The following is a 25,192-nucleotide window of genomic DNA, read 5'->3' as shown; positions in this document are numbered from 1 at the left end:
TGCTACATCTTACAAGAAAAATACACAGATACACAAGGAACTACATTCCTTCCAAGTGATGAATTTGGCATTAGAAATCAGCAACATCTTCAAAAGACAAGAAGTTCTACTGCTGCAAAGCCCAGTCCCAACTGTCATTTATGAGCCATGGATTGAGCCCTAAGACTCAGGTACGTGAGCTCAGTGTCCTGAGTTACCTGTGTCACAAAACACCAAGGTGCCAGTGAATCTGTTCACCAGTGTAAACACAGACTTGAGTCTAAAGAAACCTGAGTAAGTATTTTATGGAATAGCAGCGTTCCATTGCTGCTATGAAACACAGGAACTGCTTCTGATCAGGACAGGAACGTTTACTCCATTCTGCCCAAGAAATTTCCTGCTGTATTTTGTATTTATCACTGAACACCCAGTCACTGCTTACCTGGACTCCCTGTGTCTGCCATTTTGCATAAACTCAGCTCATAGATCCCAGTTACTCGATTGCTGTTCACAGGAAAGCAGAAGAAACAAAAACACACTATTTATTACCTTCAGAAATAAAGTGCTTCGGCTTTGGCTCAGTGGTTCCCAAAGCAGAATTTTAAGCATAGTTGTTAGTTAGAACTAGATCTCAATTCTACTCTTGCACTAAACAGCCAGAACAGACTGCAAGATCCCCAAAAATGGCACTTCCCCCATGCCTCCCCCACACCCTGCACTAAATTCCAGGTGAGGATCAAGGTCATCTATGTGCAAGCTTGAAAAATGGATCCCTCTTCCCATCTCTGTCAGTCTGGAAAAGAGGTCAGTAAAGAGAGAAGCCATCAGAGTTTTACTGAAATAAATGCAAGAAAGAACTGCATTCAAAACCAGACTGAGAACCTACGAGTAGGTCGAGTCCCAAGCAAAAAATTAGGAAAACTGAACTGTATCCTCTGCAAGAAAACACAAATACTGACAAAACCCATCAATACCCAAATTGTAACTGCACTTACGAGTCTGGGGATTTGGAGTAGCTGCTGCCAAAGAGGTTGCGCAGGGACCGCGGTGGGGAGATCTTGGCGTCCCGGGAGTAGAACACCATACAAACATCCTTGGTGATCACAGCAGGCTGGATGCAGTGGTCCAGCTAAGAGGAACACCAGAAACAAATGAATGGCTGCAGCCAACTGTGCCAAGACACACTGCTGCCCTCAGTGGGGCAGCATGTGAAATCTGTTCTTGTTTGGGCCTTTGGGGAAGGGTTTTCATATGTGTATCTGTGAAAGAGAACTCTCAAATTTCTTGATGCATATCCTGAGTGAAATGATTTTACTACACAAAACAACAGTGCCTTGCACACATAGCCAAGAGCTAAGCCACCGTTTGTAACACCAGTACTTACACAGCAATGTTCACTGATTCCAGTGGATTTTCAGATACAAGGACAGATAAAACAAGGCACAAAAAGTGAAGACCACCAGTATGTCTTGTGTTGCAAGGCAGTTAATACCTTGACAGGAAGATGTTAACTGTGAGTACGTTTTCCACCCTCTTCTCAGAAACTGAATAAATACTTTTACTGGCCTCAGGACTCAAATCACTTGTGAATCCCTTTCTCTCAGGTACCCTCTGTGCCCTGTCTCGAACAGTTTCCAGCCAGCAGGAAGGCCCTGGTGTCTCACCTCCAGGTAGGCAGAAAGGGTCATGTAGATCTTCTCTCCATACGGGGTCACTCGATTGAGGAGGAGGGAGTTGTGCAAGGAACTGTCCCAAACCGCCTCGAACCGGTAGAAAGTCCTGGAAAAAGGTACAGTAAAAGGTGAATGGTAAGAGCTCCTCTGCAGCCTCTCATTGCTCAGCGTAAAGCATCTCCTCCCTGACATCATCCTCCAGTGACGTGGATCACAAATACTTGGAGCAAAAACCTTCTCTTTATTTCCAGGATCATTTACTTCTACCTCAGTGTGGCGTAAAGACCACTGCCTGTTATGGAGAAAACTCATCTAAAAGAGGAAAGCAGGAATGCAGAAAACAAAAGCTGTCATAGCACTACAGGGAAGTCAGCACTAAACAACTGCTTCTAAACAGAGAAAATTAAATTCTACTGCTTCAGGTGCAATTCAGCCCAGCTGGATCTTAAAACTGCTTGGGAAGATTCTTCTTTATAAGCTACACTCACTCTACATCAAATTTTAGGACTTCTGTAAGACATTTCTTCAGTCTGGGACAAGGAAAGAGAGGAGCTGAAAGCTCCCACAGGTCTACCCCAGCAATCCAGAGGGTTCAAGTAAAAAGTGAGACAGTATCACACATAGCACAGCTAAATCACCACATCTGAAGGCATCACTGCACTCTCCCCTCTCCAGCAGGGGCTTGGGGAAAGCTTCTCCCTCCTCACAGGCAGTGACTGACTCCAGGAAGGCCCCTTTGGAATAAGGACCTATGGCCTTATTCAGGAACTCAACATATCTTTCCACACTGGTAACAGAAACAGAAGGATTCATTCTTCATCACCTCTATATAATTTCTCTCCCACATCCTCTTGCTACTTTTTTTATCCCATTTTGAGTCCAAATGATGTGGTACTTAAAGCAAGAAAGTGTTTCCTGTATATTATTTTTTTAAAATAAGTTATGTCTCCAAAGAGTTTCTCTACTAATTCCTAACATGGAAAAATAGAAGCTGAAACTAAAGACAAAGGACAAACAGCAGGGTGGGGATAGAAGAAATAACAAAATACAAAGCAAAACAAAAAGAAACATGGAACAGACTAAGAGCAGACAGTTCAGAAACAAAGTTTGATCTCAAACAGAGCTCCCAAGAATCCTCTTTCTCTGATACCAATTAGACAATTGCAAGCTAATACACAAAGGCACCATGAGGTGCAGTCAAGTGAGAACAATGCTAGATACTGTTTGCATTTGAAGAACCACATTTAGGAAACTACTTTTGAATATGTTGTGTCTATTAAAAATACAGAGAAACATAATCTAAAGGCCAGGTAATTGGCAGCTTTAAAAACACTGTGAAGCACTGTATGTAGCCCTGGCATCAGCTCTGCCCCGTTTGCCAAACAAGATTTTTCCTCATGGAGAAAGAACACAGGTGTAAATGCTCCTCAGTGCAGAAATACTGCCACCCCCTTGAGTAAAATGATGTTTGGACAAACACCAAGATGAAGTCAAGCACAGCTTTGAGGCAGTTATTTTAGTGGATCTTTCCAGCCAGGAAGGTAAATATGCACAGCTTTGCCTGTCCAAACCAGAATTTGCTACAATAATTCTAGAGGGAGACAAAAACCAGGAGTGAGCAAACTCCTTTCAGCACAGCCAACGGCACACGGAGAGAAGGGAGCACGGGACACAAAGCATGGAACAGAGGAGAGACAGGTTACAGGTGTAGTTAAACCTGATTCTGACTTGGCATTAGTGAGAGGTGAATGGGGAGCACTGCAGTCTCTGTCTGCTCTTGTCCAGAGGCAGAGCACGGAAAGCAGAGTGCAAAGTGCCCCAGACTTGTGCAGGGCTGGGATCCCACGGGGAAGGTGGAACAGGAACCCAGCCTGGGCAGCTACTGCGTGCCTGGCTCCTCTGCCAGCTGCTAAGCTGAGGAGTGGCAACCACATGGTTAAATTTCAGATGCAAACCCAGCCCCAGAACAGAGGCTGAATAGCAGTCACATGGCAGCCACTGCTATTTGATCAGAGCAATTCAAGAAAACTCAGAACTCAGCCCTTGGCTTACAGAGACAGTGAGAAATTCCAAACTGAGTTCTTTGATACAGAACAAGGGAAGAAAATAGCAAGGACTACAGAAAGGGTCTGTATTTGGTGGCACATCAAGAGAATCAGAAAGATTGCACAAAGGAAATTCTCCTACTCTCCCATGTGAAGGAAAGTTCACCTTCAGAAGTCTCCCAGTGAACTGTACCTGAATAACCTCTGACACAGAGGAAAAGGAGGAGGAGGAGGAAGAGGAAGACTACTTTTGGAAGAGCTAAGAAGTATGCTAACAGAATTCAGTAAAAGCTGAGGTACGTGGCAGCAATACAAAGGACATAAAGCATTCTATTTTCAAGAATCTTTATGTACAAAGGAAGCAAACAGAAAATACCTAGGCATATCCTTATCAAGAAAGAGCCTGTAAAAACATAGAAAGAGCTTCAGTTAGTGCAGCCAAAAGCAGAACAGAAAAGCAAGAGCTGAGAGGAACAGAACAAGCGGAATTAAAAAACAAAACAAAGTGAAAAAACCCCACAGAAAGCAGCAAAACAAATCTGCAGACAATGAGCAAACATAAGACATCCCTTACCAGGGCCTCAGTCCCATTCCACCACGCTGCCATGCACTCATCCCACAACCTAAACCTTGGCGCTTTGGGATGAGATGGCAAACAGCTCCATCCTTCACCCAAGCTGCCCACCTCACAGAAAACTACAGAGATATAGAAGAATTTATGGAAACAGAACAGAAAGCACTGGGCTTTCCAACTGCAAACCCAATGTATCGGACAGGAAACCAGCAACAGTCTCGCTATTTTCCAGTTACATTGATCCATTCATTCAAACACACTAAAATACCATACCCACTTCTCAGTGGAAGATAGTAACTGCTAACCTCCCTGCCTGCCTTTATTGAATTGAATTGTTGTTTAATTACCAGCTGAATTTACTAAGCCTGGCTCTGGTGAATTGTCACATGCTTACTCCAGGAATAGTATGTACACATCTATACATGTACCTCCAAAATTGTCCTTATACTTCAATGCTGTATTCTAGCACCAAACCTTGACGTCAGTTTAAAAGTTTTGGGTTAAATCCTGAGGCCCCCTTAAGCTGTTCCTTTCCATCCACCCTTTGTGGTCTGTACCCATGGAAAGCAATTCAGATGCATCATCAGCAAACCCTTCACATGGATCAACAGATTTCAGCATTATCAGGAATTTACAGTGAGGTTCGTTCTCTATCTGTGTGTTCTGTGCCCATGGAATTCTACATTTTATAATTAACTTTCCAAATATCCTGCCAATAGAGCAGAGGTCAAACAAATTTCAGATTCCTGTCCAAGTGCTCACTTCATTCACTCACCTGTTGGAGCTGTGAGAGGACTTCAGGTATTTTGCAGAGATAATATTCAAAGACAGAATGGCATCCACAGCAGCTTCATCTACCTCTGCTTTATTTCTTATACGCCCTAAAAGGGGAGAAGGAATCAATTAAAATTCAAAGTGCAACACGAAAGGAATTTGTTTTCCCAAATACCATTTTCGACTACATGATTGACAAGCAGTTGTAAGTGGAAGTTGCAAAACTTAAATTTTTCCTCTGGATCTTTTTCAAAATCCTTCTCTTACAGGCAGTGCTCATAAAAATGACAGAATTTGATACAAACAGAAATTACCAGCAGGAGTTTTTCTTACAGAGCAAGATGTAAAACCATTTACTCACCAACCACCAGCTCTCGCACATCCTTCCAGTGCAGCTCGCTGCCCTTCTCGTGGATAATGGTGACTGTGATTCTCCGCTGGATTCCCTGGCAGGGTTCAGAAACAAAACACTGCTGAGGAGTTCACACACAGGAAAGGAGGAGCAAACCCCGGGCAGCAGCAAACCCCTCCCTCCCTGCAGAGAGGGCACTTGTGCTCCACAGCCTCCAGCAGTACCTGGTGCAGCAGGAAGGTCCCCTGGCAGGGCAGGCCCCCGGTGTGATCCACGATAGCAGGGATGTACCTGTGTGAGACAGGGAATGAGCAGGCAGGAAAGATGGGCCAGCACAGCAGCCTCCTCTCCTGCAGCAGCTGGAGACATCAGTGTCTCCCTACCTCCTCTCCAAACAGGCTCCTCCTGGCATTACAGGATCAGTGAAATGTGGAAGTGTCATCATCCCCTGTACTTCAGTACTAATGGAAAACTGTGGGACTCATTCTCAGTGTAACCCCCGAAGACCTGTCAGGGGAAACCCTTCTTTGTGGCAGAGATGAACCCTAAACAGAGTCTCTGTGTGACTGGAGGGTGAAGTCTCCAGTGTCCCACAGCATCCAAACTCATGGCCTACACAAGGGAAGCTTCCCCAGCACCTGCACCTGGAATTGCACCGTGGAAAGCCTCCTCCAAGAGTGAAAGAAAGCCACTCTATCACTCTGGTCCTTTGCAATGGGGACAACTACTGCCAACAGACTGGACACTCATCACTACAAAGCAGCCAGACCCCCTCATGGTGACTGCTAAACATCAACCTGATCTGAACAGAACAAAGGGAAAAACCCCACGAATCTCACAAACCACTCTTCTTGAAACACACAATATTAATAAAGGACTTACTCTCCTGTTGGCTCCAGTTCACTGATCTCAAACCACACAAGGAGGTCGTATTTGCTCACACTCTGGCCCAAGCTGGGCTTGCTCATAGTATTCAGCTTTGTAGCTGGCACTTAAAAGAAAGAAAAGAAAGAAAGAAAGAAAGAAGAAAAAAAGAGTGGTTTAGAAAGACTGAACAAGCAAAGCTTACTCAGGGCTCACAGGATCATGCCATTTCAAAGGTCCTACATATTCTATGCACACAGGCAGACCACAGCTTTTACCATGAAAATGATGTTGCTTACATCAATCATTATTTCTCTAAGTGTTGTTTTTAAAATCTAGGTTACTAGAACAGATAAAATTTTATGGAACAAAAGTGCATCCAAAGAGCATGGAAAAATACACAGTCCCTCTAGATCCACAGAGAAGTTTCCTCAAATGTGCATCAGTTGCTTTATGGCTTAACAGTTTGTGATTTAGAATTGCTGAGGTCTGTTCATCTGCAGCATTACTCACCCATAAAGTACATTTCACCTTCTTCACACAAGAGGAAAAAATAGAACTTAAAACTTCAGTCTTCATTTCTTCTTGTTACAAACTGCCAGACTCCTGCACCACTTGGTTAAGATATTGTATACGTAAAAAGGGCAGAACAAGACTTATTCCAGAGCCTTAATCCTGCCAAAGTATTTTCTGGGCTCCTTATCTCTTGGCATTAGTGAGTATTACCAGCCAGATCCCCTCTAATTCCTTCCATGTAGGAATGAAATGTAGGAATAAACCATGTTAAAAAAAATTAATGAGACAGCTTAAATTCTAGAAATAACCTGATACTCCTTCACACATCATACCTTGTAGTTACCATAACATGCCTTCTCTTATCTGTTCACTCATTACATTTTTGTAAATGGGAACATTTTAAAAGCTTAGTTCCTGTACACTCTGGGATTTTTGTAACTCCGATTTTCCATTTTTTCTCCTCTGTATCCTTCATCTTCTACCATGACTCAATTTCCCATGCACTGGAAGGACATAACAGTCCTCAGTTAAAACAGGTCCTTACAGGTGTGCCTAGGTGCTCTCTTTTGAGCTCTGTTTCTTTTCTGGGTAAAACAGCAGCTGCCTCAGAGGGATGGATTTTACAGGAATTGGTTACTCACAGCACAGCTCCACCCTGAGGTAGCAAGCTTGAGACTCATTCACCTTCCCATAAATTACTCAGGGTAGTAACCCTTACACCCAGTCATCTCATGCAGCTGCACATGAACTCACTACAGCCAGAGGAACACCAAACACAAAAGTCACTCAAGTTTACTGCTGAGCAGAGCGACTCAAAAGCATCAGGAGAGAAAAACAACAAAAAGACACATTAAGCTAAACATGAAAGCCTGGTTCTAGATGTTCTCACAGACTTGCTCTTGTACAATTACTAACCAGCATGACTTTGTTTTGAGTTAAACAAAACAGAATACAAATGGAAGTGAGGAACAGCACTGTTAGTGGCAGAAAAGGAAGATGAGTGAAAAGGAAACCTATACAGAAAACAGCAGAATGTTTCCTCTATACCTGCCTGTGTTTTCATATGCATCTCTCATCCCAGTGTCACAAAGCTCTATGCAGAACACAGGAAAAATAAGAGGTCCTGGAAGTTTCAGCAAACAGATGCAGTGACTCACAAAAATCTGTGACTCCCAACACACTGGAGTCTGCAGAGTCTGCACTCTGTCCCTGTGGTTCTCTCTAAAAGAGCCCTAAATTTAAGCACAGCATCATCCTTCCTTGAGCACAACCGTGTCAGCTTCTACCCCTAGTACCACTACATGATGAAGGGAAAAGGAGCTTCGAAGCACATTCTGGAACTACTTCTACATCTATCACAGACCAAGTTTGGCTACTAACCATCTCGTTTAGGAGCCCGCTCACTCTGACAACTGGGAACAGGCAGAAAGAGAAAAGGTGGCAGCTGGTCAGCTCCATCCTGGAAAGCAGCCACAGCAGAGGAGGCCAGCACGTTGGCATGCTCGGACAGCGTGTTCAGCACATGCACGTTTACATAGCCAGACATAAGGTACCTAATCAACTCAATTTTCCTTTCATGGTCTGCAGAGGGAATGGAACACACACAAAAAAGGATGGTAGAAATATGCAGGTGAGAGAGAGAGGGAGAAGGAGGAAATTAAAGGTGAAATGGGAAAAAAATCACAAAGAGTTCAGCATGCATTATTCCAATTTAGCAACGAAAACCAAGGATCATTTCCAAGACTGACTCACTAAATGAGAATGTGAGAGAGCAAAAAGATGAAGCAATTAATGAATAAGCGAATTTCCAGTCAGTAAGTGCTCAGTAAGCATGGGAAGAGCCTCAGCCACATCTCATGGAATATGGTCAACATCTCAGGAATGGAATTCTACCCCCTAATGAACCAGGCAGCACTTGCTGCAGAGGAGGTTGAGAAGAAATAAAAATAGAACACATAATAAAGGCAGAGAGCCAGCAAAGACATTCAATGCCCCTTGTACCACTCACTCCATTTTCATTTTTCCATGTCCTGGGTACCTCAGGAATACACTACAACCCCCATTTGCAGTAGCAGACCTGTGATGTACAGAATTAGAGAGCTGTTCTCACCTGGCTTTGACAATGGCATAGGGGGAGGAAAGAATCTTCGAGAAGGCTGTGGAGGGCTACAGAGAAATGAAGAGTTGTCAATACAGAGGCAGTTAAACGAAAGAAACACACACAAATGCACACACATGCATCTTTGTATACACACACCTATTACTGTCTCTAAAAATATCCTCACAATTCTATGAAGACAGGTAAATGTCCCATCAGGAAAACAAGGGGGCTCAGCAGACTTCTCAGACCAAGCTATGCTCTTTTTCTAGTCTAACTTAACCAATCCAAGCACTGCTGAGGTTTCCCAGAGCTCACAGACCACTGCTGAAGCTCCCAGTATTCCCAGTGCAGTGCCCCAATCACCAGGGTGTTTGTAAGGTGGACTGGCAGAAGAGCTTTCCATGTTTGAGAGGGCAGAACAATTCCATCAGTCACTACTCTGGGTGAACAGAGCCAGCACTTCCACCTCCATCAGGAATTCTGGTGCAGTTTCAGGAGCAGGAAAAGCTGCATAACCTGAGCAGGATCCCCAAGTGCCTTTTGCCAGGCTAGTGACCAATACCTGTTGAGATCCTGTCCTTGCAGGTGGAGAGGATGCTGCTGATAATGCCCAAAGACTTCAAAGACAATAGGCTTTGTTTTGATGTACTCCACAAACGATTCTGTCACTTCCACAGCAATCTATTTCAAAAGCGAGGAAAGAAAATGAGCATTCAAAAAATGAAATCTCTTTTAGGAGTCTGTATTTTTCCTATCACTTATTATCATTCACAGTAAAAGCAACTGCATTCCCTTTTGGTTTAGGCATCAATTCTACTCTCCAATAAAGGAGAAAATTAAAGCCTCAGTATCAACAGGAGAACAGAAGGCTGCATGTAAGCAAAGCATTACACAGTCCATAAAAATAGATATATCCAGTTCATCTGAGATCATGAGCACTGCTATTCACACATACATTTTATTTCCTGAATTCTAGACTGTTTTCATCCAGGAAAAGAACCACAGAATTCAATGGCAGGAAGTAGAGCTGAAAGAAGAGTTAAATTTGCTACATTCTGTGTTTCATTTTGTGATGGGATTACATTGTTCACCTGATCTCTCCCAGTACTGTCTATTGTTAATAATTCTGCTTGCCTTGAAGGACACACACAACTGCAAGTGCTGACAGAGGAAGTTACTGCTCATGGAAAGCTTTACTTACATTCTGAACATGGTAAAACCCAAGGGGAGTCCCTCGACCATTGTTTTTGAGAGGTTCTGTTGAGAAAGCTTCATCATGTCGATGTAAAAAGCTTGAAAAAAAACAACCAAAAATCAGCCACCACAGAACAGTCTAATGAACACTGCTGTGCTCTGAATCCAACCCTGAAAGGAAATCCTAAAACCCTAAAAGAAATGTATTCTGCTGGAACTTTAGAAGCTGCTGAGTGATGGCCTACAGCTGGGAAAACCATAGTCCTGTGGGACCACAATTCCTGTACTCGCTTTATGTCTTTATTCTTCCTTTTTACTCTCTTCCTTCAGAACCCAAGCCTAAGAGCACTTTCACTTGAGAAGTACTGATTTCCTCCAGGGTCATGCAAGCTTTCATTCAAATGGGTGTATGTACAATCTAGTACTGAATTTTTCACACTAAAAGCATAAAACCTTAAGGTATTAATTAACTAGTAACTGAGTAATGAGCCCACTTTGATTCCTAATTCCTTTCTGCAAAACTTTATTCCTTAACACTTGCTTAAGACAAAGTGGGGACCAGCAACTCCAGGAAGTGACAAGGTGATTTTGTACAACACCTCCACCCATCTGAAAAGCTCTGAGTTCCACTGCCCACTGTTCCTTGCTCTCTCTATCAAACCATTAATTGCCTAATGCAAGTAAGGACAAATTCTTACTTGAACTGGCAGAAAATATCTGCATATTCAGGCAGGATGCCACTGGCCTGGAGCACTGTCACACGGAAGGTGAACACACTGCCCAGCTTCAGGTGGTCACCAACTTCCTCAGTGAATCCTTCCATCGTCATCTTTCCGTCCAAAGTGGCCGACTTCAAGTCTTAGGGAGAAAAAAAACCATCCCACATGAAATAAATTTTTTTCTCCTTTATTTTGTTGAAATAGTTCTTCAGGATACAGTTCAGTCCCATCATTTTTTTTTCCCTTTTAAAGCCAAATAATTTGCTGATAACCAAAAGATCCAAATATCTGGGAAGTTCCTCTGCACTATTCCTCAAATGACTTAAGTCCAGGATCTCTCATGTTCAACCCACTGGTAACACCTCTCCCTAACCATGATGTTCTGGAAGGACACTCAGAACTCCTTCCTATGGCTGACTGAAAGTGTCACGAATTTCCCAGAAGTTCTCCAGAACTACCACATATTTCTTGCTTACCCAGCTCATTCATTCTGCTGATCTCCTCTGGAGGAGTGGTAACCTCTGAATTCTGTCCTTGCCCTTCCACAATTCTTAACTCCTCCAGCGACAGTCCAGATCGAGTCATTGCAACTGAAGAAAAATCACTCTGAAAAATTAAATATGGTGGCTTGTAACAGACTCCTGCACTTTCTGGGTTTGCCATCCACTTCTTTCCCTGCAATACATGTTCTTTATTTAGAAGCACAAGCTTCTAAATAAAGAACTACACTCAAAGATACCTAACTCAATTTTAAGAATTCTTACCTTATCAAAGTACTCATTGTCAAATGAAATTTTAGCTGTCCCAGACTGTCGAATACCAGATCCATAATCTGGGGCTTCTTCATCAGCTAAAAAAAACAGGGGAAAAAGGAGATAGATAAATAAATGATGGGGAAGAGAAAGGAGACCCTGCGGAGTTATCCAAATGGAAATTTTCATTATAATGGAAACCAAAATGGAAAGCACAAAATTCATCCAGTTACAAGTTAGAGTAAGTGCTGGAAAAGATCATGCCAGAAACCCACCCCTCGGGAACCCAGGTGTGGGAAAACAAGACAAGCTCTGAAGTTTCATTCTGAAAATACTTAACTTTAGAGAACTTTGAATGCAAACCAACTTTAGTACTAATTTTCATTATTTATTCACTTCTGATTATTATCCTGAGGTAAACTAACATCTAAAATCCTGTAGCCATGAACTCAGCAGTAACGCTCGCAAAGCTGCACCAGGACATGCTGGAAGTCTGAATGCTTGATCTGTTCATACAATCTGCTCATTCCACCTCCTCCTCCTCACAGAGAGCAACAACAACAGGGCCTGGTTAAATGCCAGGGTTTTTTCCCAGTAAATCATACTCACAGGAGAAATCCCAAGATTCAGAATGTGCTCCAAACTTTGCTTAGGGATCAAATAATGCCATGGTCCTTTTTCAAGAGATGTCCCCAGTTCAGTTTCTATTAGCCATGGTGTACTCGGTTCATTTGAACGGATAAATATTTATTTGGAACCAAACTAGACTTTTGTACACATTAAACCAGATTTTAATTCACTTGTTTTAACCCTGCCAGTGTGAATCTTATCCATCTTCAGAGTCTGAGTTTCATTATATGTTCCCATGGAGAGTGAAGCTTCCAGGGTTACCCTACCTAAACAAGCAAGAACTGCTGGCATCTGGCCACTGCTGGGACGGGCACATCACGGGCAGGATCTGTGCTCCCACCAGCACGGCTGGGGCAGGGCCCTCCCCACACTGAGACATCAGCAGTGACCTGCAGTTAACTCTGGCACACACACAATGGCAGCTCAGCACTGGCTGGGGCCCTCACCGCCCCATATGTCTATTCCTCTCTTCTGAAAAGAATTCCTGGTGATTAAACACTGTGTTAAAGCAGCTTCTAAGTCTCCACATTTTGAGTGAGGCAATGAAGGGGGAAACTGCTGCTGCTTTCTGTTCACACCGTGCTGAAAACCCTCAGTTCAGGAACTTCTTCACATGCCCTCTCCAGACCCCAGAGGAGCACATTTCTGAGCATTACTGAAAGGCATAGCTTGAGCACAGCTAAAATTTGGTACATTTAACTTCAACGCAGATCACCAAAACTATCAAACCAGGTACCCTTCTCCACTGTTTATACTGGGTGCCAGAAAGAAAAAGGCTTGCTTTACTTTTAATTTTAAGAGTTACTGACAGTAGTTCATTCTTTCACTGTCCTAAAAAATAGTGTTGCATGAGTTGCCAGGTATGAACTTCAGTGGTCAACATCATCATAATTTAAAATTTTTTTGATCAGTAGCATTTTTCAGGACTTATTCATGCTCAGCCCACACGGTGAAACAATGAATGAAATCCTTTCAACAGCAACAGAGAGCAAGTGTTCTTTGGCACACGAAGGTCACCCATGCTGGGTCCCAGGAGGAGGGTGTGGGTTGCCAGCCCGGTGTCCGTGCCTCACCTGCTATGGCCTGCACGGCCACGCGCAGGAAGCCGCGCACGTCGCCCTTCTCGCTGACCACGGCCACGCGGTGGATCAGGGGCACTGGGTACAGCAGGTTGCTCAGGTACACGAACGCTCTGGGGACAGGAGAGAAGCACAGCCAGCATTAGCAACAGGGCTGCCAACCCCCTGCAGCTCTGCTGGGCTCCCGGGACAGCCTCAGACCCTGCCCCTCCCAGAGCCCGCGCAGGCTCCAGGGCCCCGCCGGGGCTCCCAGGGGTGTCAGACACAGGAGGAGGATGGAGGGGAACTGCACAGGCACTGCAGCTGTGGATGGAGCTGTTAGCAAGATGACAGAACCTATCAGGAAATTACTGATTATAAAGAATGAGGTAGGTGGAAGGGATAAAATAAAAAGGAATTGATCTGCTATGCTCACACAGCCTCAATTTCTTACTGAACATGTAAAACCACGCTTTTAAAAACAGATTGACTGAATGTTTTCTCTCTTCTATACTCCTTTGATAACACTGTGCAGAATAATCAGAAACCCACAATAAACCATAAGTCATCACTTAGGTTTCTGGGAAGATTCACTGAATGTACAGTAAATAGTAGAAGACTGACAGCCTTCAGAGGTAAATCTCTTTAGGAGCATTTTATTTATTTCTTTGAAAAAGCAAAACAACAAATAAGACATGGCAGCACTGCTCTAGAGCAACCACTTGGAAATTAGAGTTTCCAAAAGGAAAGCAGCATTTAGGCCCCATGGGGGACAATCCTGCCATACACCAACTTTTCAGTTACACACAAGCAGGGTCCGTTTTGGAGCAGTAAGGGAACCAATTGAATTGAATAGATTTTAATTAAAAGTCAGACTAAAGATATTAAGTTATTTCATGTTTCTGCAATGAATTGCAGTAGTTTTTAAAGTATCACACTTCAGTGGGATTAGCTTGAGCAAAACATTAAATGTTGAGAAGCTCAACAAGTTAGCTAAAGAATAGCTCTCAACAAGGGGGAAATATGGAAGGTTTTATTTATTAAGTGAGCTACTTCAGAGTTTAGAAGAGTACTGAGGTGCACAGAACTTTAACCAATAGTTTTACCAGTCTTACCATAATTAAGGTGACTAATTATGCAATTTAATAAATTTATACACATTAAATTATACTAAACAACAGCAGTTTGTTTAACTAATTTCCTCTTTACAGTTCTTTTTATCAGTCTTTAGTATTATGTATAATTAATTCCTGTAATTTACAGCTGTTGTTGTTTAACATTCCTAGGGAAAGTCTTGCATGACAAAAGGGAAGTGTTGCTCCTTGGGCTCACAAGCCCCTTCCAAGGATGAATGAATTCTTTTGAAATGACAAGGAAGTCAAACAGGTGTCAGTCACGAACCGAGGACACAAAAATAATGCTACTAAAATAAAAGTGGTGACACAATGCAATAGAGAAGAGGATGATTAATACGGCTATAAAAGTAGCAAAACAAAAAATGAAGAAAACCATACAACAACAACAAAAAAACCAACTGCAACATAACACTTCACTAAGATGAGGATTGAATTCCTTTTCAGTCTGCTTCAAAGTGAGGTGAACACTGATAAAGCAGGGGAAGGGACAAGAGACTGAATTTCAAGTAACAAAATGAGAAGTTAAATTTCTTTTCCCTCTAACATTTTCATTTTTAGCTTTGGGATCTCAGGTGATGCTCATCTGAGAAACCAGCACCCAACCACACAGGGAAACAGTCCCTGAAACTGGAAAGGTTCACTTGGCCTGGATCAGGGATGGAGTTCCAAAAGGTTCTGCACTCAACACGAAAAACGCATCCAGTTTGAAAAGCACATTTCAAGCCAGGGAGAACAGACACTTCCCAACAGAACAGAACCCTAAGAGCCTTGCACTGATGTGCACAGCAGGAGTCTCACTAACTAAAAGAGTCAGGCACTGCAGAAGCCTTCTCCCTTCAAAGCCAAACTCATGGAAAGTGAAAGCATCACCTGCATGAAAAATAAAAACAGATTTATTTGCAGGCCAAAAGTTCTGAATGTGCTGCTCAACATTTGACAAAGCATTCAGCTGGATTAACCACTACCACGTGAGACCATCCCAAGGAAAAAAATTTATTTCTCTTCTTCCTCAATTTGCTTCCATCCAGTCACTTTGTTCACTGGAATAATTTTAACTTAGAGAAAGAAAAGCACATAATGCAAAGAAGTTTTAAGCTTCCTGTTTGCTGATGAAAATGCTGCATCTCTTCTGTAGAGTGGAGAGCAACTGCACATGTGCTGCAGCAAAACAGAGCTGTGTTCTGCAGCACCACTGCTGCCAGGGCTACTCCAGCTGCCTCATCATGAGACAGTGCCAGGTTAGGAGTGGATGAACCCTTAAGGTCCTCCTCCTCCTCCTCCTCCTCCTCCTCCTCCTCCTCCCACATCTCTGAGGACTCCCCAGAGAGCCCCTGAGTGTCCCCCTGCACTTAGCCCAGCAGACTGAAAGAGGGGAGCTGGATTAGCAGAAAGATTGGTGAGGTAAAATGGCATACTCACAACAAAACTAGAAATTAAATTTAACAAACACAATCTTTTAAAAAACCAAAACAAAACTAACAGAATGATGGGAGATCTTTTAAAATAAACACATTAGGATTTAAATAAAATATCCCATAGTCCTCTCCCACCTCCCTTAAAAACAAAGCAAATGCTTGATATGTCACACCATTAAACAGAATCAGCCTTGAAGAAACCCAGCATGCCAGAAGAGATGGCTAAAGGGACCAGCTCTTTTTTCTTTTCTTTAAGAGTTATAAATAAAAGACAGTCATAGCACAGAGAGAGAAAAGAAAATAACTGTGATGGCCAGGGAGCTCAATAACTACATGATCCATTTCTCCACTTCCTCCCCTTCAGGACCTGCACTTGTTATTGCAGACAATCCCCCAAAAGTACTAACATTGTTTTATTTGTTCTTCACATTCTATAACATATCAAGCAGTACACAGCTGGAAGTGACAAGCACTTCTGGTTTTGTTACAAACTGAAGGCTACCCTGTGCTCAAGACAATACCAGTGTAGATGGACACACTCCTGGTACCTGTCAGGTACTGCTCAAAAGCAGAATTGTCACACTGGAAGACACAGAGGACTCAAAATAGTTCCTGTTCAGAGGTGCTGGGCAGTCTAACAGCCTCTGCTGGCAGAATGGGCACAACAGAGCAACAGGAATGGAAACAATAGAAACCAACAGCGGAGAAGTCACTCAGCTCTCCAGCCTCGCAATAGGAACCAAGTTTCATTCCTCAACACATTCAGAGCTCTGCACACGCAGCTCACACCACTCAGGCCGGTGCCCAGAGTGCTGCAGCTTCAGTGTCCGTCCAGAGACAGAGCTCAGAGCTCCACAAAACAGGGAGTGGGAAGCAGGCTGTGTGACTGCCAGGAAGCACAAGTGTTTTCATTACACACTGTTTGCTCAGCCTGTGCTCTGCTTCCTGAGGCGTTTGTGTGTGAGCACGAACAGCTCAGCTCTTTCCCAGGCTCCAGGGGCACACGGAGCAGCCCTGGGCTCAAAGGAGCTGACAGCCAGCCCAAAGCAGCACAGATGGCATTTCCCAAACTGCCTCCCCACCCGAACCAGACAAGCAGAGTTTGGGAAACATGGCACGAGGCATTGCACGTAAGGGCACGGATTCAGAGGTCACAGAGGACTAATGCAATTTCTTGCAACTTCAGTAATTTCTGTTTCAAAAACTGCATCAAGGAAGTTCCGAGTTTCACTACAGACAAAGCCTGAGGTTAGACAAACACACTACACTGAACTCAAAGCTGGATAGAGACCAGCAAACTCAATCTCTCCTTTCCATAAATTATGCAAAAAAGTCTCCTGCATCTGAGGAAACTGTATAAAGATCCCACTATCCTGACCCTGAAGTCTTCTCTGCTTACACTTACAAAGAAGGATAAAGCCAAGCTCTGGTCCCTTTTCCTTTGTTTCTCCCTTCTGCTGGCCATGGTGCCTTTTTTTTTGTACCATGCCTGTGGCAAGCACCTTAATGAGGATGTTGGCTTGCAGGATAAGCAAGGAAGCACAAAAGCACCACTGGGGGAGGGGAAAGCAGCAGAGAGAGGAGCCAAGCCACTAGATAAAAATGTTTGTTTCTTGTAGTGAGAAACGTGTTAGCAAGACTATCACTGAAGAATCAGTGCAAAGAACTACATTTCTTTAATGTAAGTTGCTGTCCTTAAGACTCTACACCACAGACTGAGGTATGATAATGCCCCAATTCTTTTCTGGAAAACTTGGTAATATTCTAAAATAAATCAAGCAAACTTGTTTCAAGAATTCAAGCACAGTGCTTGGGGAGAGTGCTGACAAACACAGCCAGTGAATTTCAATGTTGATGACGTTTCCCTGTGTAACACTGGCCACAGAGAGTCAAGCATAATCTGAGAAGCCAAATCATCTCAGAGAACACTCTTTTCCTCACCCACAAAGGACCATTCCTCTTTCTCTTCATGCCATCTTTTCATATGCATAGGATGTTAAACCTGTTTTCAAAAAACAAATGGATTTCTGGGTTTGGACTGAAAGACTTCCCACCATAGTCAGATTCTCCTCCATGGAAGAAGTTAACACACTACAATTCTATCTTAGTGACCCTGCAACAGCTAAATAGGGAATTCTAGAAATGTTTAAATACTGTACACAAACCCCCACTCATTCCAAGCTGCGACAGTTATCTAGAGATAGATTTACTCACACTGTCGCATCTAAGGGTTATTTTCTCAATTACTACTTAGGTCCTCACGGCCCCAGACACAGGAATTTAAAACTCAGTGCTGAACTACACTCATTCCCTGGCAGTGCCAAATTATGGACATGGTTTGACTGACCATCTATGTAGCACAAGGCAAAGCCATTGCAGTCTGCAGCAAGAGCTGGTCCCTTTTGGCCATTCTCAGAGTAACCTCACCAACCTTCCCACTAAAATGAACCAAGGGGATCTGTCGTAAAACGGGTCGCGCCCATCATTGAAGAGGTCTGATCCCTCCTCAGTCCCAACGTCGGAGCCAGTGTCATCCACAAAGGCCTCATCATCAAAGTCCTCCATCTCATCCTGCTGCTCATCTGCCAGTTCAGTGATGTCGGAGTCGGCCGTGGAGAAAGTGGGGGAGGGCGTGCGATCGGCCAGGCGCTCGTTGACGCAGCCGTGGAATATGGGGGAGCTGCACATCAGCGAACGACACCGATTAACAGGGTCAGCACTCACAGCCCCGCCACAGCCCTGTGCTGCCACCAGCACACACCCCTCAGCAAACACCTGCGCTGACACCAGTGTGAGGCAGGGGGCCAACAGAGCCAGGGAGAAGTGTCCTTGAACAGAGCAGGAAGCAAATGAAAAAGAAATAGAAACATGGCCGAGCATACAGATCTTTAGAGGACATCCATTTAACAGAGCTACATCTCTTATTTCCAACACAGCAGTTCTGCAAATAAAAATATTGTAAAAGCGCTGCCGACAGCAGGAAGTACTGAAGAATCCCTAAGGTATGACCTAACTATTTGAACCACACATACGAGAGACTCTGGACAACTTCTTCGGTGTTCTTCGTATTCTCACAGCTCTGCTCCAGTGACTTTAGATAGAACTTAGCCAGTTGTATTATTTTAAAATAGATTTATAACTTACTAAAGGTTCACTGAAAGCAGACTGTACTGCGTGACACCTGAACTGGCAACATTCTAAAGAGCATTTTCTCCTCTTAACTGCACTGCAAGTCTACTCGAAATCCCTGAAAGACAATTGCCACTGGCACAGAGGCCACAGGGTGTACTCGACGTGCTGCACTCAGGCAGAGCTGGCAGAGCAGCAGGGGAGGGCTGTCCGTACCTGCCCACGAGCTTGAACCAGTGGAAGCGGTCGTAGAAGGGGTCGCTGCCCGTCATGGAGCCCTCGGGCTCCTCCTGGCTGCCGGAGGCCACCTCCCCCGCCCGGTCGTACATCTCCCGCATCAGCTCCAGCCTCTGCCTGCGGACACAGCAGGGAAGAGCTCAGGAGACAGCGAGCAAAAGAGGCACAGAACTCAAAGGGAGGCGTTCACCTCACTGGCGTCAACTGTACCAAATTACACCTAAGAGCAGAGGAGGCTGCACCCGAAGTTTAGTGCTTCGCTAATTCCCCAAAATGTTAGAGATTGTGGGAAAAAGTCTGTCGGCTCATCCCTCTAAGCACAAGGCAAGGTCACTGCAGAAGCTTACATAAATCTTGGATTTCAATTCACTTCTAAATACTTCTCTTTCACATGTAATTCTGTCATATTTTTTGCTTCCTTTTTTACATCAGACTACGTTGCTGAGTAATTTTGACAATTCTTTGCATTCCACTCCAGGAATGTTGGCATTATGATTCAAAAGTGAACCGAATCCATTACAGACTCTAATTATTCATTTATTTTATTGAAGAAAACAAGTGTGTCACATTACAAGATCCTTTAAGTTCTTATAGTAGGAAAAAAGTCCTTCAGCCAGTATTTAGAGAATGGGGAAAAAAAGTCATTTACATGTAATGAAAAAAATTCAGATTGCAGTCAGATTTTGTGATAGAATTTGTGTAGCTTCCATAGAAATTGATTCTTCTTTATTTTAGATTTTTATCATAAATTATGTCCTATACTGCCAGGTTATATAATGCAGGTGGCAAGGAAATTATTACAGTGAAAGGACTGAAAAAAGAAGTCATGCAGAGAGATGAGCTATGATGAGTCTTATTACATTCAAAAGATATAGTCTAACCTCAAATTACAAAAATTAGATGTGGAGGTAAGGTGAAAAGCTGGAGAAAATGCACTTGTTCAAACCATCTGGAAAACTGTATTTAGAACATCCCACACTAGAAAGTCTAGAAAGTTTGGGAGGACACTGAGAAAAAACAGACATAGGCAAGGAACAGCACGGGAAGAAACTTTTGAGTGAAGTTCCTTGCACACAGGGGATTTAGTTCTCTAATACCATTCACATACTTGAGTTTTTCCAAGGACCAGTAATGGGTGGCTCCGTTCTTCAGGTCCTGCACCTCCACGGCCACCACGGTGCGGGGGAAGGGGCGGCGCTCGCGGCCCTTCTCGGGCTCTGCGGGCAGCAGCTCCGGCGGCAGCGGCGAGTACAGCGTGTCCGTGAGCAGCACGAACTGGAACTGCACCTGCAAGAGAGGCCGCCCTTGGTCCTCACAAACCACACCCTGGCACGGGCGTTCGCTCAGGCAGAGGCCCAAAGACTCAAAGACTCAAATATTCTGAACCCTTTTACAGCCCAAACTGATAAGCAAGAGACATACAGTGTTAAAGACTACAGGTAACTCAGGGCATTTGCAGCAGGACAATAAAACCAAAACCGATGGGTCAGAAAATTCAAAAAGTGGCTCTGCACCTTTTTCTTTAACTCTACACTGATTGCATTTGCTTCCTTCAGATATACTGCATTTCCCCAGAGCTGGTCCCTCAGTGAAGTGAACTGGTGGAATTTCCACTTCCTGAAAGCCCACTGGGCCAGTTCATATTCGTGGCGTGTCCAGGGCACTGGGAAGAGCAAAGAAACACAGAAATAAAACAATGTGGCTTCTTCTCAAAACCATCACATGCAGTATCCTTTACTCCTGCCAACTGTGCCAAGTTCTCAGGACATTTTCTTGAAGAACAGAAAACAAAACCCTATGTTTTCATTATCTCTCCTGGAAAAACTGGATTCAAACTTCCTCAGCATTAGCAGTGAAAATTAATGATCATGTAAATGAGATCCAGAACAGAGAAAAAAATGTTTTTCTGCTCCTATTATTTTAAGTTATTTGGCAACTATTAAAGTCAAATGCTGAACGAGTGGAATAAGAGTAAGTATAATGGCAATAATAAATTATCTACTGTCCAGAAATGGAGTTATACAGACATGCCACAGCATTCTAAGAATTCCTAGCAAGGAGGAAAGAAAAACTTCAAAATCAAAACAAGGAAACAAAGGCAACAGTGTTATTTTGTTCTAAGACATCTGAGCTCTGTTAATGCCAGGAAGAGAGAGATTCCTTCAAGATCACCAAATCAAAGCTTGGGGTAGAACTAATCTAACTCTGTGGATCAGTTGTATTTGAAGATGTATGTCTACTCTTCATGTGGAATGTATTCTACAAATGGGTATTTGGCCTCTTGATGCTGAGAGGATTACAGATCAAGAACTTACAGTGTTTTGCAGCTTTCCAAAGCAAGTTTTCTATTACAAGAGATGATACAGCAGCTGTTCCTTCAGACTTGGCTATATCCCAATTATTTTCAGCTTCAAACTCACCTTCCTCCTCCTCCTCCTCCTCCTCCTCTGTTGTCTCAGCTGCCAAGGACCGTGTCTCTACCTGCTTCTGCAGGGCCTGCAGTTTACTCTCATAGTCCTGTGGGGAGAGAGGAGAACTGTGTAGGAGGACAGACAAGAGCCAGGGAAGCTGAGGGACACCGACAGCCCAGAGCGAGACTCAGATCACATCCACAGACACTGCCAGGAGCTCCCAGCTCACACCAGCACTGCCTTAGTGCAATCTCCCCTTGGACAGACAACACAGAGAACAACACAACCAAGATAGGAGAGCTGGTTTCTAAAATCACCACATTTCCATGTTCACAGTGTCTAGAAGAAGGAAAGGTTTAGGATGTTTTTTTGGTGGGGTTTTTGCTAAAGGCAGGAAGAAGAGAGTTTTATTTGGAAGCTTCCCGCTGCTTTCAGAGAGGTAGAAAGAGGCAGAAATAGAGAAAACTGCAAAAAACAAATTTGAAAGGGGAGGATTATTCGCCTTCATTTTCTCAAACAGAAGGACTAACAGCACCATGAATTTGCCTTTTTATACAAAAGAAATTCATTTCAGATATTAGTGGAGGAAATGCTTGGTTTTCAATTAGACTTTCCCCATGGCATGTAAGTACCACTCTCTCATGTGTATTTAATACATCAGAAGGTAAAATACCACCAACTGTCCTGGCAGAGAAGTCTGTGCAGTGGCTTCCCCACGAGGAACACTTCAGCTATAGCTTCTGGTACAAGAGCATTTTCTTCCTGTTCAGACCTTATCGTGCCTTGAAATAAATGCTACTAAAACCTAATGAGCCTTTTATTAAACAAATACAAATTAGAACAGATCGTCACAGTGCTCTTGGTCTCAAGGTCTATCCTACTAGGATATTCTATTTTTTTAAGATAAACCTTTGGCATATATTACACAAATTAAACTGGTTTCTCGAGATTTTTATACAAGAGCTACAACAACAATTCACTAAGAGTGTGGCTGAGTTCTTAAGGAGAATTCTTGAAGCCACCCATCTTGTATTCCAACCTTCTCTCTTCCACTGTTCCAAACCCCAAAATTCTTCTCCAATGCCCAGTTTGCAATAATAGATTCTTAAGTCCAAGAGCCACAGAACAGAAGTTTTACATTTTCCTCCCATCCCACTTAAGCACCCCACCTGAAGAGCTGCATCCCTTAACCACAACATGATTGTGTCACGTTAAACCAGCTTCAGTCAGAAAGGCTTTAGAGTCTGTCTGGAAGGGAGAACATTCCAGAACATTCCTTCAGGTTCACAAGTAATATTTTCTGAAAATAACATTAACAAATGGTAGCTGTGCCCTTAGAAAGTGCAGAGTTTTGAATACCATAAATTCAATATCCCTGAGAGCAAAACTGAACTTCATATGGCCTTCATATGATGGCTGCATTTTAATGTTGTAATTTCCTCTTGAATGTTTTATTTGTCTAAAATGCTCCTTCATTTGTTTCTGCTCCATTCACCATAAGCTGGCTACTTACACAGGAAGTAACCTCAGCTCAGCAGCATTAAGTACTGCAAACAAAACAAATACCTATCCTTTTGATATGCATGCTGAAATTCTTAAAGATTCACCAAAAATCTATTCCAGACTCCATGAGACTTCTCATGGAAGCATCAGACTTATCTACCCTTCTGAAATGCCCAGTATAATCCTGATTTTTTTTTTAACATAAAGGCACTTTTTTGGATCCATGTGCACTATTCCATGCAGATAATGTTATTACATTTGAAACCAAGATAAAACTGGTCAGATGCAAAGTGACACAAATAAGCTTCTCTCACTGGCAGGGAAAGGCAAAATAATTTATTTTCCTGTAGTCTGAAGTTGATAATGTCATTTTGAGCAGCTAGACTGTAGAAATGGAAAGCTCTTCAAGTAACATTTTAATAGAATCTTTGCAGATTCTTTTGGAGAAACTGAAAAGTTGCAGAGGGAATGTGGAGTTGGGGGAAACAAAAAAGAAAAGGACCCCAACCTACCAACAACCCCACACCCCATACTCAGACCTGATAAAGCTTTTTAAGACCAGAGGGACCAGTTAAAGCAGAACACTGCACCACAACTGAGACGTGATGTCTGCCAAGGTGCTGCTGTGTGATTCTCCCCTGTATCTGAAGGGCACAGAAAAGTCCATTTCTTTTGTTTTCAATGAGTGAATAAATGGAGAAGAGCCAGCTCTGTATTTTCTTCCAGAATTTAGATAAACAGCACACAGGAGGTACAATGGGACAGCACTGCAGATGGGAATGATTTATAGCTCCTTGTGCTACAAAAAGCTCTTATTTTCTTTTATACTGAATTTAAATAAGCTGTCTGAGATGGACACAAGTCGGCTTTGCTGCTTTCCAAGTAACAGCAGAAACACCAAGGAGGATGAACTTACAAGAATCAGACTAGGAACAATTAAAGAAACCTTTTTTAACTCTGCTGGAAAAAGCCCAACCCCAAGACAAAAAATAAAAGCAGGACAGGCCTGCAGTCAAGTTTCATTTCCATTTCACTGAGACAAGGCTGACACTTACAAGAGTATTTCATAGTTTATTGAAAGAGCACTTGTTACAATACAAACCAATTCTGTTTTTCACAAGGCAGATACTTGCTCTTAAGACAATCCAAAACAATAGAAGATCTGAAAATCTCATTTAATTCAAAGGCAGCTCAGTGCTTTCTTTACAGTACAAATAGTTACACAGCATAGATTTCTCATGTGGCAGCTCCCAGAGAGATTCAATGGGAAGTATTGAAAAAGAAAAATTTCAACATATAAAAAACAAATTTGAACATATAAAGGTCACAGTGAGAGAGATATTGAAACTATGCTGAATGTACTGATAAAAATAGCATCCTCTAATTTGACAGATCCCTAAATTCAGATTGCTTGAGGAGGGATGTTGGAGCCAATGTGAGTGAGGAGCATTAGTGATGTGCATTTAACTCTGGTGTCCCCGTGAGTCCCACAGAGCCCTGAGATGCCATCCCAAAGGCACAGGTGGATCCAGGCCAGCTGTCAAAGCACAGCGGCACTTGGCAAAGGCAACTGAACTTGGTACAAGAGCACTTCCACCATGGATGCCACATTTCCACTACCCTGAAAGCCTTTTCACACAGACATCAATGGAAGCAGCTGTCTCACTGTTCATTAACTCCATTAACACAGGATTTGGAGTGAGAGTTGTGTGTATTTCTGAATAGCGCAAGGAGATCCACAGTTCTCACACTGCTTCCCTGATCAGATGAAGCACTGCAATTCATATCCAATTCTTAAATATGCTCCTAAAAACCAGGGAAAAAACTGCTTCCTTGAAGCAGACTGGACTCCACTCTGACACTGCCTGTCCTTTTTCTCTTTTGCCAAATCATACAGCAGAACAGGCAGGGTTGTTCTTCTAGTGCTGCACTAAAACAGCGGAGCAGGAAGACTGAAGGGAACCTACTGCTCACCAGCACCACGCCGGCATTTACAGAGCTCTGTTCTGGGTTCTAAGCTGAAGTAAGTTGGCACAAACGTTTTAGTGTTTAGCATTAAGGCATCAAGTAGCAGGAGTTTTAGTCTCCTGTCAGTACATGTAGCTCCACGGAGCTCAGAATCACTCCATG

At 43.2% G+C, this 25,192-nt stretch overlaps 1 protein-coding gene across 4 annotated transcripts in view; it reads right to left on the bottom strand.

The window, feature by feature from the left end:
- KIF1B (kinesin family member 1B) overlaps positions 1-25,192 on the bottom strand; it is a 77,082-nt gene that overhangs the window by 9,426 nt on the left and 42,464 nt on the right. For 2 of the 4 annotated variants that reach the window (XM_063417100.1, XM_063417101.1), the window contains 19 exons: positions 21,569-21,665; positions 20,663-20,811; positions 20,257-20,435; positions 19,128-19,265; positions 18,214-18,462; positions 13,247-13,365; positions 11,556-11,641; positions 11,268-11,397; positions 10,771-10,930; positions 10,080-10,170; positions 9,441-9,559; positions 8,888-8,943; positions 6,280-6,388; positions 5,622-5,688; positions 5,407-5,491; positions 5,047-5,152; positions 1,644-1,758; positions 975-1,108; positions 422-483 (listed from right to left, as the gene is read on the bottom strand). In XM_063417100.1, coding sequence (XP_063273170.1) covers positions 422-483; positions 975-1,108; positions 1,644-1,758; positions 5,047-5,152; positions 5,407-5,491; positions 5,622-5,688; positions 6,280-6,388; positions 8,888-8,943; positions 9,441-9,559; positions 10,080-10,170; positions 10,771-10,930; positions 11,268-11,397; positions 11,556-11,641; positions 13,247-13,365; positions 18,214-18,462; positions 19,128-19,265; positions 20,257-20,435; positions 20,663-20,811; positions 21,569-21,665 — 2,251 coding nt within the window. The remainder of the gene's footprint in view (positions 1-421; positions 484-974; positions 1,109-1,643; positions 1,759-5,046; positions 5,153-5,406; positions 5,492-5,621; positions 5,689-6,279; positions 6,389-8,887; positions 8,944-9,440; positions 9,560-10,079; positions 10,171-10,770; positions 10,931-11,267; positions 11,398-11,555; positions 11,642-13,246; positions 13,366-18,213; positions 18,463-19,127; positions 19,266-20,256; positions 20,436-20,662; positions 20,812-21,568; positions 21,666-25,192) is intronic. The other 2 variants (XM_063417102.1, XM_063417103.1) reach the window with 1 other exon arrangement.

Source organism: Prinia subflava, chromosome 21, assembly GCF_021018805.1.
Source record: "Prinia subflava isolate CZ2003 ecotype Zambia chromosome 21, Cam_Psub_1.2, whole genome shotgun sequence".
Lineage (NCBI taxonomy): Eukaryota > Metazoa > Chordata > Aves > Passeriformes > Cisticolidae > Prinia > Prinia subflava.
This window is presented reverse-complemented; position numbering and strand designations above follow the sequence as displayed.